The sequence below is a fragment of the Cynocephalus volans genome, chromosome 14 (assembly GCF_027409185.1).
Source record: "Cynocephalus volans isolate mCynVol1 chromosome 14, mCynVol1.pri, whole genome shotgun sequence".
NCBI classification, from domain to species: Eukaryota; Metazoa; Chordata; class Mammalia; order Dermoptera; family Cynocephalidae; genus Cynocephalus; species Cynocephalus volans.
This window is the reverse complement of record NC_084473.1, coordinates 25,201,628-25,215,722: the sequence shown is the minus strand read 5'-3', so window position 1 is coordinate 25,215,722 and position 14,095 is coordinate 25,201,628. Positions and strand designations below refer to the sequence as shown.

Here is a 14,095-nt window from a genome sequence, read left to right as displayed (position 1 = left end):
TCTTTGGTTTTTGTTGGGTTCTTGTTTTTGCCATCACAGATTCCTTTTCCTAAACATAATGAGTAGTAGATACTCCACAGTTAAGCCAAGTTTCCTTTAATTTTTAGAAATGCTAATTCTGTCTTTCAGTTTATTTTGTTACAGATATTATAAACCATTAATGTCTTTGGAATCTGTAGTCTTTGAGTGCAGACGGGAAAACCTTATCTAGTAGATATTTTTAAATGCCATTTATTTTATGTTTTAACATCAGACTAGAAAGTCTCAGCTCTGTGGATTTTGATACATGTCATTTGCATGTCATTGCTATAATGTTAGGGATTATTGAAACAGCATGGCTCTTTATCTCCATTGAGAGGACTGAGGTTAGGAGGTGAGGAAATGGGCGGTAACAGCACAGTGAAAACAGGGCCAGGATCAGAACTCTTGAGCCTTATTTCCTGGCTGGCATGACAAAGTGAAGCAGTTAACTGATGAGTCTGCCATGTCTGAGTCTCTACAGATTGTGTCTCTGTCTTACCTCTGAATTAATAAAGGGTGAATACTGTTCTTCCTCCTCCCTACCCACCTCCTTCACCCCCACACACATACTATCTATTTTGCAGAGGGGAAAACAGAGCAGCAGCTTGGCCAAACTGGGGGTTGGCTTCAGCACAGTTTTCTGCTCAAATATAATGGACAAGCTAGCTGCATGTAGACTGTCCTGCATGTGACTTTTAGCTGAGTGAGCTTTTTTTGTTTCTTAATCAGATTATGTGGCTTAAGCATGTTGATATCCCTTTTCTACAAAAAAGCTCATATATTGCTACCATAATGCTAAGTAGGACCTGGCAGGTTTAATCATGTTGGCGGATTATTATAAGATAACAAGGAGTTGTAGTAATAGATTTTGACCAAAAACATGGCATGTACTAGATAGCAGCATTGCCCTGAAACTAGCATCTCAGCATTCCAAAACACTCTTTCATGCAATCACCAAAATAAGAGATTGCTGCTCTAGAATAGCTTCTTCCTTTGATCTCTCTTGGATGCAGCTGTCCCAGATTTCCCTTTTTGTCTTAGAAACACCAGGTTCTGTTTAGTCGCAGTGTCACTATACTGATGATTTGGGACATAATGTTTCCTGTCCTCGCTTGGAAATAGTTTCATTAGGTATTAGAATTAGAGCAGCTAATAATGTTTTCTTGTTTGCTGACTGCTGTCATGGTTGTCAGAAATCTAGAGATTTGAACCCATGCTTTTAAGATCTTAATTGAATTCTTCTTTGAACTTAACATGTGGCTTCACTTTTTCTTTTGGTTAAAGAAATTAGCGAACAAGGTTTAGCTTCATTCTTTATTCAGAGGAAAACTCGAGGCCATTTTTTCTGAAAGTATGGTCAGATTGAACCTAAGAGAGCCTGTTTTCCTTAGCAATAAAAAATTATCAGTTAAATGTCTGAGTAGCAGGAATCCTTTTTAGCTCCCTATGGGAAAGAAGAAACCTTGAGTTAATATTTTATGTAATCAGTCCAGTGAGATACTAGATGCTGAGTAGGAAGTGAATGGAGAATATAAGCAATAATGCTTGGTGTCTGTCCTCTAGAAGATTACAGTTACAGACTAACATAAAAAGATATGTAAGCAAGTGTAAAACCATGATGGTCTAGGACACACTTTGGGTGTGTCCCCTGTCATAGAGAGAGAATTACCAGAGCTGCTCTTTTGTTTTGCCATTCTAGTAGTCATGTTATTTACTCTTGGCAAATTTAACTGTCTTATGAGTAGTGCAGTTTATTTAAGTTGGGCATTTAGAAGCATTTTGTGGTAGAAAGAATGTGCACTTGGGGGTCCACGTGTCTTTGCATGCTAGTACCCTCCTTTAGCTAGCCATTTCACCACAAGTCCCTCTGAGCCTCTTTGAGCAACTCAGCTCCCTCAAAATGGAGGTAAAAAAAATAGCAACCCCAGAGTTGTGAAAAACACATAGTACACTCTCTGGCCCACGGACACTCAATAAATGTTAGTTTCCTTTTCTTCTCCTCTGACTAGGAGTGTGTTTTTTCTAGATTGAATGATAAAGTGAAGAAGAAAGCTCTAACATCATTTGAAAGGGACTCTATCTTCAGCAACTTGACTGGGCAGCTCGATTACCATGGTTTTGAAAAAGCCGACATGGTGATTGAAGCTGTGTTCGAGGACCTTAGTCTTAAGCACAAAGTGCTAAAGGAAGTAGAAGCGGTAAGTAAGTAAGGGGCCTGTTGTACTTGAATACTAGTGTAGTGAGTTCAGGACTCTGAGATGGGATTTTTTTAAAGGAACTATAGGAAACTGGTTCCTTTTTATAGGATTATTCCTTTCCAAACATAAATTTTTATGTAAGCTCGTGTACACTGCATATGTTATAAAGGTCAAGTCTAAATCCTAGAGGAAGAAAACCAAGCTAAGCACAGGGTTCATTAGCCTTATTCATGCAGGAGTTCAGTCACCCAAACATACAAATAACTTCACGGAGTATAGCCACGTGTTTTGAGATTTTTCGGTTGGCTGCAAGCCATAACCAAACTTTTTCTGCTCTAAGCATAGAGGAAATAGGGGATAAACAGTTTCTCCAGACACGATTCTGTGGAAATGCTGCAGCAGACTTGTTCCCAAATGCTCTAAAGAGCCATTCTTGAGATGGGATGACATGAACAAAACAGGTACTTAAAGTGGATGGTGTAAAGAGAGAGCCTGGAGAAGGAGAAATGGCAGGAATTCAGGCACAAGGTGAGACCGAGCCCCAACCAGCCTACGGTCGAATAAACAGAATGTGGGTTAGCTGATGGCACACATGAAATGGTGCTGACCTGGCCACACACTGGGTGTCTAGAGCAGTGGGCTGTGATGAAGCACAGCACTCCTAACATGCCTTTCCATGTGGGCACAGTCCCTGCTCCACTGAAGACTGAATGCAAGGAGGTTTAGAAACTAAAGACAAGCAGCTGTGTTGGGGACCAATTCCATTTGTGAGACACACATTCCAAAATCTTCTCTTTAGGCAAAGTGTAATGCTAGGTTCAACTGAGGGAGAAAATTCAGAAGAGCTAGGTAGATTTGTGTCCCGTCTATGCTAAATGGCATTTCAGCTTAGAGATTTAGATGATATTCCCGGAGCTTTGAAGGCACTGCCAAGCCAGTCGTAGGTAGATTCTAGAAGCATCAGAAGCAAACACAGTCAGGGTGGAGAGAAGAACACCAACTAGGGCATGGTATTTGCTTTTGGAAAATCTGGATTTAGGAGTATCAGAGTAGAAAAAGTTTGTTAGTTTTAGCAATTGGGAAGCCAGTGGTCAAAGAAGAGAGAAACAAGAGGGATCAAATCAAGAGAAGTGTGGACTATAAACTAACCAGTAGTTACAATTGAAACATAAAGGTTAGGGGAGGAAAGAGGTAGAACCAAACCTGGAAGGTAAAGAGAAGGAAAAGTCGGGGTCGTATGTGATCGTGCAGTGCACAGAGGGGAAGGAACTAGGGGAAGTGAGCGAGGGAGATGAGAAAGGGAATCATTGATTTCTAGCAGGTAGTAAGAAAAGAGATACCAGCTTTAGGTAGAAAGATTTTAGATTTACTATGTTTATATTTAAATATAAATATTTTATAGTAATATAGATTTATATTACTGTAGGTAAAATCTAAAATATTATGTATGTTATGGTTACTTATATAACCTATCAGATGCCCTTAGTGAAGCCAGTGAAATCATCTAAGATAGGATGTATGCCAAGAAGTTATTCAAAAAGGGTGGGAAAGACTAAAGTCCAGAGCAGATCTGTATTTAGAAAAATCCAAGAATTTTAGGCAAAAGTCCTTGAGGAGAGCATTAAGTTCATCTGGCCTTTGCTTTCTTTATAAGTAAATTTTAAAGTTGAACATACTGATAGTTCTTCAAGGATTTAAAAATTATTTTCTCTTCCTCTCTGTAGAACTAACCAAAACCCATTCCTTTGACATTCTTCATAAGACATTGTCTCTAGACCCTTCACTGTTCTGGTGGTTCTCTTTAGTGTCTTCATCATGTCTCAGGGTTCTGCTGTATAACAGACCACTTCAGAACATAGTGACAAAATAACAAGTCTTTCACAATTCTGCAGTTTGGGCAGGGCTCTGCAGAGATGGCTGGGGTCACTCGTGGGCCTGCATTCAGCTGGAAGCTTGGTTGGGGCGCCTGAGTGCTCCCCCACACAGCCTCCCTCTCCCCATAGCCTGTCCTCACTTAGCAGTCTCACCAGAATTTCTCTACAGCATGGCTGCTGTCTTCCAGGGAAGCCAAAGCAGAAGCTACGGGCTTCACAGGGTTAGACCTGCAACTGGCAGAGCCACTGCTGCATTCCTTTGGTAAAAACAAGTCACAGGGCTAGCCCAGTTCAGGGAGAGGGGAAATAGACTCCACCTGTGGATGAGAGGAAAAACATGCATGTCCAAGGGGAGGAGGAGTTGTTGCCAGCCATCTGTGGAGACAATGGTTTGCTCTTCATAGAGGATTTTGCCACCGGCATTAGATGCCATACCACTAACACTGCAGTTCGAGACTCTGTTAGCTTTCTTACACTTCTGCTGCACTGTCGACTCACATTCCACCTTTGATTAACTAAAATCATGAGACCTTCATGACAAGTGTACTGCCAAGTCAGGCCTTATCCATCAAGTACCCCTTTTTCTTTTTTTAATCTTAATGCAGTACTTTACCTTTATCTCCACTATAATTGATCTTACTTTATACTCAACTTTTTCGTGTGTTGAATGTATCTTCCACCTTGATTCTCATTTGTAATGCTACAATTCTGCCTGTCTCAGATGTGCACAGATTTGACAGGTGTGCCTTCCATGTTTTTCATCCAAGCATCTGAATAAAAACATGAATAAATTGGGATCATGACAGAATACTGAGACAGTCTGCATTAGCGATTATTCTCCAGGTTGATAAAACTAATAGTTAACAGTATTCATGTACTGTAGATATAAGTATAATGTTGTGCCATTTTTTAGTAAAACATTATATAAAATGAGATAGGCATGCATATTATGGCTTGTTTTTGTTTGTTTGTTTTGGCAGCTGGTTGGTATGAGGATCCAAACCTCTGACTTTTGGTGTTATAACACTGCGCTCTTACCAACTGAGCTAACCGGCCAGCCCTATGGCTTGTTTTTATAAAGGTGGAGGGGAAGCAGAGGGGGTGGTGGTGGGTGGTATAAGCTTCCAGACTTGAGGGCCTATTTAGACAAGAAGAGGGATTGACACCCATGCTGAGTCTTGAAATGAATGAAACTTGATTCAAGGCAGTCTTTTTTAGTGTTTATCTAAGGTATCTTATTTGCCCAACTACTGAGTCTCCAGGTCAGGATTAGATGACCTTAATTATGGGCTTTAATTATAAGTAAAGGAAGGCGGAATGGGAAAAAGAACAAGGCCAACACTCTCCCTAACACAGAAGCCCCGAGGTGATCCAGAATTGTCTGGGTGAGTGATGTCCACTGTCTGAGTAGTTGTGGGCGAGAGGGTGGGCTGGGCCCAAGTGTCACTTCTGAGCTTTGCTGTGGCCCCTAGCCACCTCCCGGGCCTATATGACACATCCCTAAATGCTTTTCCCCTGCAGGTGATTCCAGATCACTGTGTCTTTGCCAGTAACACATCTGCTCTCCCAATCAGAGAAATTGCTGCTGTCAGCAAAAGACCTGAGAAGGTAAACTCTGAACAGAAGAAAAACCCTGAAATGTTTTACTGCTTCAGGCTCACTGATACCTTAGGATGTGAGTAGAGAAGGGACTGGCATGGATTATGAAGTGAATGGGAGTGATTCCCAAAAACTGGGCACAGAAAAGCTCATACCATGAGCAGTGTGAGATGCAGGAATAAGTGAAGAACACCTAAAATACATTTGTGTAGGTGGTTTGCACCCCTAATGGGAATTATTTTTCAGTTTCAGACAATAAAACCTACCTTTATCCTATAATTAGGCCTTGAGGGATAGGCCCTAAAACAAGAATGAATACTTCAAAATATCAAGTCAGCTACAGGGTTTGGTTAGGACAAGTTTGGTTCCAACTCGAGATCTGGGAGTGGAGGATCAGGGGGAGTGATGGGATGTGCCCACCTGTGGGTTCGCTTAGGTTTCTGCAGAAGGGTTGGGTGTAGAAGCATTTCCAGTGAGTATTTGGAATGATTAGAAATTTATCTGTGCTCTCAACCGGATTAATTAAAGGGAAGGAAATCATTCAAGAGAATAAAACACCTTACTTCCCTGGAGGATGCCAGTTAGTCTCAGCTAACCAGAACCAGCCAAAGGTAGGCAGGAAATATAAAAGACCTTTAAGCAACTGAACTTGTTAATACAAAGTCTGTGTACTAAAAATACAGAAGCATAGATCTTCTAGCTTGCTAATGCAGAGTAATCTAGTTTCCTAGCACACAGCAGATTAGAAGTGACATGGGGCCTGACAGATGCAGCCTCATCGATAACAGGAAAAAGGTCACAGAAGTGGTGACTGATAGTCTGACCTGAAGGAAGACACAAAAACAGTGTAAAGTGTATGTACAGCATTTCCACATGGACAGTCAGGACAGGTCACATGGCTCAAAGCCTGTCTGCAACATGTAAAGTCGGTAAAGGAGAATCTGTTGCTGCTGGCTTGATCCTAACCTCTGCTTCTCCCTAGAGAAGTAGAGCCATGTCACACTTTGCATCCAGGTATCTTGAATAGTTTTTCTCATCTGTTCATTATGTCATTAGCCTTATGTCATTCACATGAGAGTAAGCCAAGGGGGCACAAGTAGGGTGACCAACCATCTCAGTTTGCCCAAGACTGAGGGCTTTCCCAGGACACAGGACCTTCAGTGCTACAACTGGGAAAGTCCCAGCAACCCAGGGTGAGTTAGTCACTTCTGGCACAACTTTGAGTGATGTAAATGTATTTTGCTTGAGGTATTGATTATGTGGATCTATATACAATTGTCAAAACTCATCAAACTGAACACTTTAAGATCTGTGCATTTTATTGTGTATAAATTATACATCAATAAAGACTAGTTCCCTTTGCACAGTGGTACTGAGTCTGAATCAGGTCCTAAGTATTTTAGAGATAAGTAAAAGAACAGTTTAGGAGTTAGAAGCAATTTTGGATTGATAAGTTTGCATAACAGTTAATTGATCTGTGTATTACATAATGGCAAGTAATCAGGCTTTAGAGACAGTCAGACCTGTATGGAATCCCACTGCCATTTACTAATCGACCCTGAGCTGCAAATTTCAGTCTGTTGCGGGCCGAGCCCGTGGCGCACTTGGTAGAGTGCGGCGCTGGGAGCGCTGCGACGCTCCCGCCGCGGGTTCGGATCCTATATAGGACTGGCCGGTGCACTCACTGGCTGAGTGCCGGTCACGAAAAGGACAAAAAAAAAAAAAAAAAAATTTCAATCTGTTGGAGTCTTTTTTCCATACCTAGATAATTACACTGACCAGTTCCGAGGGTTGTAATGGATTAAACGTAAGGAACTAATGATAAGTGTATTAAAGAAGAGATGGCCAGTAAGCAGTCAGTGAGTGGTAGATACCAGTAGTCACACCTTACAGCTAAAGTGGAGGGAGAGAGCAAAACCATAAGGAATGAATTAGACTTCTTTCACAACTCTGCTATGAAGACTGTATAATTGTTAGCTCAGTGAGATAGTTCTCAAACTTTGGCATGCAGCAGAATCTCTGGGAGGGCTTGTCAAAGACAGATCTGCTGCTCCCTGCCCGTGGAGTTTCTGATTCAGTAGGGCTGGGGTGGGTCTGAGAATCTGAGTTCTAACATTGGGTGATGCTAATACTGCTGGCTCTGGATACTACACTTTGAGAACCACTGGTTTAATGAGTCTTGAAGTGCATTTGAGTGTTATTTAAACAAGAATCCTGGTGATGAGACCCATCTGTGTAAAATACAAATACATCTCTGACAGTCCAGCATATTAACTAATTCTTCTGCCTGTCCCTCCCCCCAAAAATGTGGACCCTCTAACCTAAACCAACATCATTTTAACATAAATGGAAGCTTCATTCTTCTTTTATAAATCTAGTTTGGTCTTTAGCTGTGCTTTTGGCACTGATTGTTGGTAGGCTCAGATGTTCTTAGTGAAAAGACCTAGAAGCAAATCGAATAGGAAGATTCCAATAAGCTGTCCCTAAATATATTGACTTTTTTATCAAAGAACCTTGAAACCAAACCACTTGACTGTATCAATCAGTATTCCTCAATCACAACCACCTTTCTCTGCAGATGCTTTCCCAGCAAAAAAGGAATGCTATTAGGTTCCCTCCTCAGCAGTCTTAAATCTGTTCACTTTTGGCTCTCCTTGCCAGGTGATTGGCATGCACTACTTCTCTCCTGTGGATAAGATGCAGCTGCTGGAGATTATCACAACCGAGAAAACTTCCAAGGACACAACTGCTTCAGCTGTAGCCGTCGGTCTCAAGCAGGGGAAGCTCATCATTGTGGTTAAGGTAAGGAGCTATATAACAGAGCAGCAAATTTTGAAAAGTTCCAATAAGACTCCTTAAATCTCCAGGCTTGTTTAAACTATTCTGGGGCACATACACCAGCTTTAATATGATTTTCCCCTTGATTATCTCCAAGATGGACAGTGGTATTGACTCTGTACCACTGACTCAGGCTAGGAGTGGGGAGTGTCTGGGATGTGGCAGGGTTCTCCTAGCCACTCCAGACCTCACAGGTGACCATGAAAGTATATGTTGTTCTGTTTGATTCAAGCCAGGCTACCCTTGGTATGGCTTCCCCTGCAATTTAATTTTAAGGATTCTGATTGAGATTTTAAATCAGCTTACATTTTGAAATGACATCTGGGAAAGGGAGACTGGTTTTGGACTTGGGTAGTACCAGCAACAGGGGAGCCAGTGAGCTCATGATCTCTCCCTTGGCAGGATGGACCTGGCTTCTTCACCACCAGGTGTCTTGCACCCATGATGTCTGAAGTCATCCGAATCCTCCAGGTTGGTATTGCTCTCTGGAGTGTTTGAGGCACCGTCCACTCCTTCAGTCAGTCCTCCAACACTGATAATGTCAAAATGAAGAAAAGACTCCTTCTAATATACTGACTCCTGACTCTTCTCTGGGAAGGCCCTTTTGTGCCCTCCCTTTCTGCACAGTGGTGGGAAGTCATGGGGTTTGTGCTGCACTAAAATGGCCAGAATTTTACCTCTGCTCACTCAGCCTCCTTACTGTTCCATTAAGCCAAAGATCTCTCAACATGCTCTCTTATTCTGTTTCTGCATCCCCTTTGTGGCAGGGACCATCTGGAAGGGCCCACTTGGTCTGACTGGTGCTGTATCTGCTTCTGCCACACACACACCCCTCTGGTGACCTTCCATGTCATTCCCTGGCAGGAAAGAAGGGGGATCTTTTCTTATCCAGACACGGGCATCACAGGGCTCTGCAGTGCTACTCTTTGATAATGTTTCTTCTGTAAGTCATGGCACAGTCAGCCCTGTTTCCCATGGAATCTCCTTATTAAAATACTGTGACTAGAGAAGACTTAGACTTTCCACTTGTGGCTCCCAAACCTCTTTGTGCTTCCCTGAATGAAATAGCACCAGTCCTGGGCCTGGCCAGATTGACAACCAAAAGAGAACTGGGTTTTGCACAAGACTGTGTCTGGGGGGCCAAAACGGGGAGCTCTTGGAAGGGGTGGTGTCTGAGATAGCCTTCCTCTGAGGTCCTGGCTTCACTTGCTATTCAGGAAGGAGTCGACCCTAAGAAGCTGGATTCCCTGACCACAAGCCTTGGCTTTCCTGTGGGCGCTGCCACACTGGTGGATGAAGTTGGTGTGGATGTAGCTAAACATGTGGCAGAAGACCTAGGCAAGGCCTTTGGGGAGCGGTTTGGAGGTGGAAACCTAGAACTGCTGCAACAGATGGTGTCCAAGGGCTTCCTGGGTGAGTACCCTCAAGGAAACATAACTAGCACCATTAGTTACAAAGTTCTGAGCAGTTTCCTGAGACCCAAGAGTTACAGAAGGCCCATGTGGAAAAGAATGTTTCCTAAATACAGAGCCCTTGACATAGGGGATTTCAAAAATAATTTTGTGAGAACCTCCTCATAGGCTGAGCCTATAGATTATGGACAAAAGGCAGAGCTCTAGCCTCTTGGGGCTCTGCCATTATCCGGCCCAAGTTATGCCAGATGGACGGGCATTTCCATTCTGCCCAAGGGTTCTACTACGTCTGTGATACTGCAATATCAAGTGCCACATCCAGACTTTGCCATGTAGTCTGGCCACTTGTGGGGAAAAAGTAAAACCTCTCAATATAGAGTATACAGTTGAGGCCCACAGAGAGGTGTCTTAGGAAAATAGCAGCAAAATCAGCACTAGGACTTGGCATCCTAGCACCTGGTGTTGCATGTCTAGACATTAAAACACCCAAGTGGCCTTTCACATCCAGATATGCAGATTTCCAAGCTCCAGGAGATACAAGATCTTCCTATAGCCAACTCTTCTGACAAAGACCAAATTGCTAGGGTTAGCTAGATATGCAAATTCAGGAATTCAGAAAAGAGGTTGGAGCTTTCTACCAGAGGGGCAGAGACAGGAATTCTCAGGCCCAGGGCTCTGAGAACAAACAAATAGTAACGTTCCCTTTTCTTGCTTTTAGGTCGCAAGTCTGGGAAGGGCTTTTATGTCTATCAGGAGGGTGTGAAGAATAAGAATTTAAATTCTGACGTGGACAGTATTTTGGCAAGTCTGAAGGTGCCTCCTAAGTCTGAGGTGTAAGTCAATTTGAGTGGCTAATGGCTTTGAAACAGCCCAAAGCTTCTCATCCCCTCTTCCATTTTCTTTATGATCATCATACCCACATGGAAAGAGCACTCCCGATGCTGGCATGGTGCTTTACAAGTGCAGAGCCCTTGCGCACTCCACCTCAGTCTCTACTGGCCACCAAGGTGAGAAGTGGGCCGAGCCTGGTGAAGGCCACCACTGCTCCAGCGTTCACTGTGAAGGTCTCAGAGTGCTGGAAGGACATATTATCCTAGGCCCCTCCACCTCCCAGATCTTATTTGTGAGCAGTTCTGTCCTCTGTGCTAGTCCCTGTTCTGGGTGCCCAGTTTCATGTTAATTAGGACAAGTAACTGTCCACTATTTCTAAAGGGGAAGGCTGGGCCTCCTAGGCAGCGTCTTCTCTAGAGTGGGAGGGTCGGGACTGACTGGTGCAGAGCCCCCAAATGCCACCCCCACTTCACATTCTGCACCTGCAGCTCCTGCTTTCCTCCCCTTCACCTGTTCTCTACCTAAATCTCTCTTCCTGTTGGCAGCTCCTCTGACGAAGATGTCCAGTACCGCCTACTGACAAGATTTGTGAATGAGGCAGTCATGTGCCTGCAGGAAGGGATCTTGGCCACACCTGCAGAGGGAGACATTGGCGCGGTCTTTGGACTCGGCTTCCCCCCTTGTCTAGGAGGTCGGTCTTCCTGGTTGGGAAGGTAGCTCACTTTATCCTAGAGCTCATGTTGCTGTCTCCTTCAGCAAAGTCCTGTTTCTCTATTTAGGGCCTTTCCGCTTTCTGGATCTGTATGGTGCTCAGAAGATAGTTGACCGGCTCAGGAGGTACGAGGCTGCCTACGGAAAACAGTTCACCCCATGCCAGCTGCTAATTGACCATGCTAACAGCCCTAACAAGAAGTTCTACCAGTGAGCAGGCCCTCACGCCTTGCTCAGTCAGCACACTAACCCCAGCTGTTGGCAGTGTGTGGTTCTCCAACTGAGTGGTGTCTAGATTTATCAGAGTAACTGGAAGGAAGACATACTCTGGCACTGGGTTTGCTTTTCCATTAAAGTGCCTTCAGCTACGACCATCTCTCCCTCCTGGGGAAGTCTGACTGTGAATTAGAGTTTGCATTTCATGTTGGAAGGTGGAACCCACTGTGCTCATTTTATAAGTTCAGAGGCTCGCAATGGCAGCTGAGCGCCATCTGAAGCCATCTTTGCTGCCTGTTCCTCCTGAGATGCCAGTGGTGGCCATTGGTTGTGAGGGCAGTTCTGCACACAGCCAAACACATGATAACAATAAAAACCAAACTCCGTACCAGCCTCTCTGCCTGCTTGTTCCTTTCCCTTCTGTCTCCCCTTCTGTTTTAAGCCTCTCCTTCAAGAAATGAGCTGGAGTAAAGCCCTGTGCTTTAAGAGTAAGAATGTGTTGGGAGAGTTCTAGGCAACACCCTGAGAGGGACTGTGATGATAGGAAGTAGGACTTAATCTGCCTAAAGCCATTTAAACCTGCCTGTTTAAATGCTTTAAACATTGGGCTTCTGCTTACATTGGGGAAGTGGTCCAGGTTAACTAAAGCAGCAGAAATGTGACAGGTATGGCACACCAGAATATAGATACTTCTTTCCCCAAATGATTTCCTCACTGTATGATGTTACCCATTTCTTTTCTTCTTGTGCCTCATTCATGCGTGCTTTGCAGGACATTTGTGGGAACTTTGGGGTCAAGCAGAGGTTACATTTCTCTGGGGTTCCGTAATCCTGCACATCTTGGCTGCCCCAGAGCAGGGAAGACATTAGATGCCCATTCATGATCAGAGGCAGCACATAGGAGCAGGACAAGAACACTGATTCAACCCACACCACCTGCAGTCTAGTATAGCCTCAACTCTTCCTCACCCCCAACCCTCATGTGGAAGTTCCTACACTTGCGTTCTGGCAGAAGCAGTGCTCATTCTGGGAAAACAACATTGGGGCTCCTAACTGGATCTGGCAAAAGGATTCACACTGTGTGTGGAATCCTAATTCAAGGCCCATCACACCCTGCATCCTAAACTTTCAGATAGTACCGATTCCTCCTGCCTCTGCTGCACTTGCAAGTACTTCATATATTTTCCTGGTCCCAGCTCTGTTGGGACTGGCAGGCAGGGAGCTTAGCTTTGTCGGTTGCTATGAAGACCTAGACACTAAAACCAAATCAGCTCTGGGCTGGGGTTTTCAGATGACCAGTAGAAGGGAGAGAACTGATCCTCTGCAACAAGGCTATTAACAGGCTTCTAAATGAGGCGTCTGAGAGCTGAAGGCAGCCATTCTGCCAAGGTGGGAAATTAAACTTGGGCCCTGGCTAGCAACACTGAGCTTTGATGTCTGGGTCTTTCCACTCAGCAACACCAAGTAGGTGTGAACTATGGTGAAACATTAGTGGGAGTTGGAGGGTTCTTGTGTAGGGACTGGCGAGGGAATTGCAGAAGTGAATGAGGGTTGCTACCAGCTGCTTCCAGGGACATATGAATGAACCACTTACGCACACCATTCCAAAGTCCTTTCCTGCCCAGAGACATATACATTATGCCCATGGGTCCCGTGGCCCTCCGAAAAAAACAAGCAGCTAACACCCAGAATTCCACTTGTACTTCTTCAGTGGGCTAGCATTTATTTCACTAGTCCTTGAGGATTCATTAGATGTTTTGCAAGAAAACCAAGTGTCTCAGCATCCCAGTTTCTGTGTTCTACTCTCTGACTTCCCTTCTCAGAGCTGAAGCAGCCTGCTTGGGGTGTGGGTGCCAGCCTGGCTTAGCCACTCATAAGATTAAAAAACAAAAAATGAAGGAAATAAATATCTAGGTCAACTAGGTAAGGCAGAAGAGAAGGCTGACACCTCTGGGGCCCTGACACTAGCGGGCATGAGGAGGAGTACTGTGGTGGTGGTGTTTGTGGGTGGGTGGATGTACACATGCTCAAAATTCAACGGCACAAAGATCTGCTCTGAAGCATGTGAACAAGTGCAGGAGGCCTGAGCTCCAAGGGGAGGGGAAAGGTAGGTCTTTCCAAGCCACCATGCTCTCTCCCCCAACTGTACCCTCCTGTACCAGTGACAGAAAACTAAGAAAGGACACTATGTGCTCATCAAACAATGGGGGAAGGAGACTGGTGGAAGTGGGGGTGACAGACCACAGCTTGCTTGTAGAATCAAGAAGCAGCTGACCTAAGTCTACGTGCTCTTCCATGGAGTCAGCCAGGAGACTGAGCCCTACCTGATGGGATAAATGACTAGTTGTATGAGGTCAAAGCAGAAGCCAGTGTGCTAGAAACATCGGGAAAGCATC

General features: G+C 44.3%; 1 protein-coding gene across 1 annotated transcript in view; it reads left to right on the top strand.

Moving 5' to 3' along the window:
• The window catches only part of HADHA (hydroxyacyl-CoA dehydrogenase trifunctional multienzyme complex subunit alpha), a 39,988-nt gene extending 27,900 nt beyond the window's left edge, over positions 1-12,088 (top strand). Inside the window, exons 13-20 of the mRNA XM_063077884.1 lie at positions 2,048-2,219; positions 5,615-5,701; positions 8,354-8,494; positions 8,933-9,001; positions 9,748-9,943; positions 10,661-10,775; positions 11,319-11,464; positions 11,553-12,088. Coding sequence (XP_062933954.1) covers positions 2,048-2,219; positions 5,615-5,701; positions 8,354-8,494; positions 8,933-9,001; positions 9,748-9,943; positions 10,661-10,775; positions 11,319-11,464; positions 11,553-11,698 — 1,072 coding nt within the window. The 3' untranslated portion in view covers positions 11,699-12,088. The remainder of the gene's footprint in view (positions 1-2,047; positions 2,220-5,614; positions 5,702-8,353; positions 8,495-8,932; positions 9,002-9,747; positions 9,944-10,660; positions 10,776-11,318; positions 11,465-11,552) is intronic.
• The last annotated feature ends 2,007 nt before the right edge of the window (positions 12,089-14,095 follow it).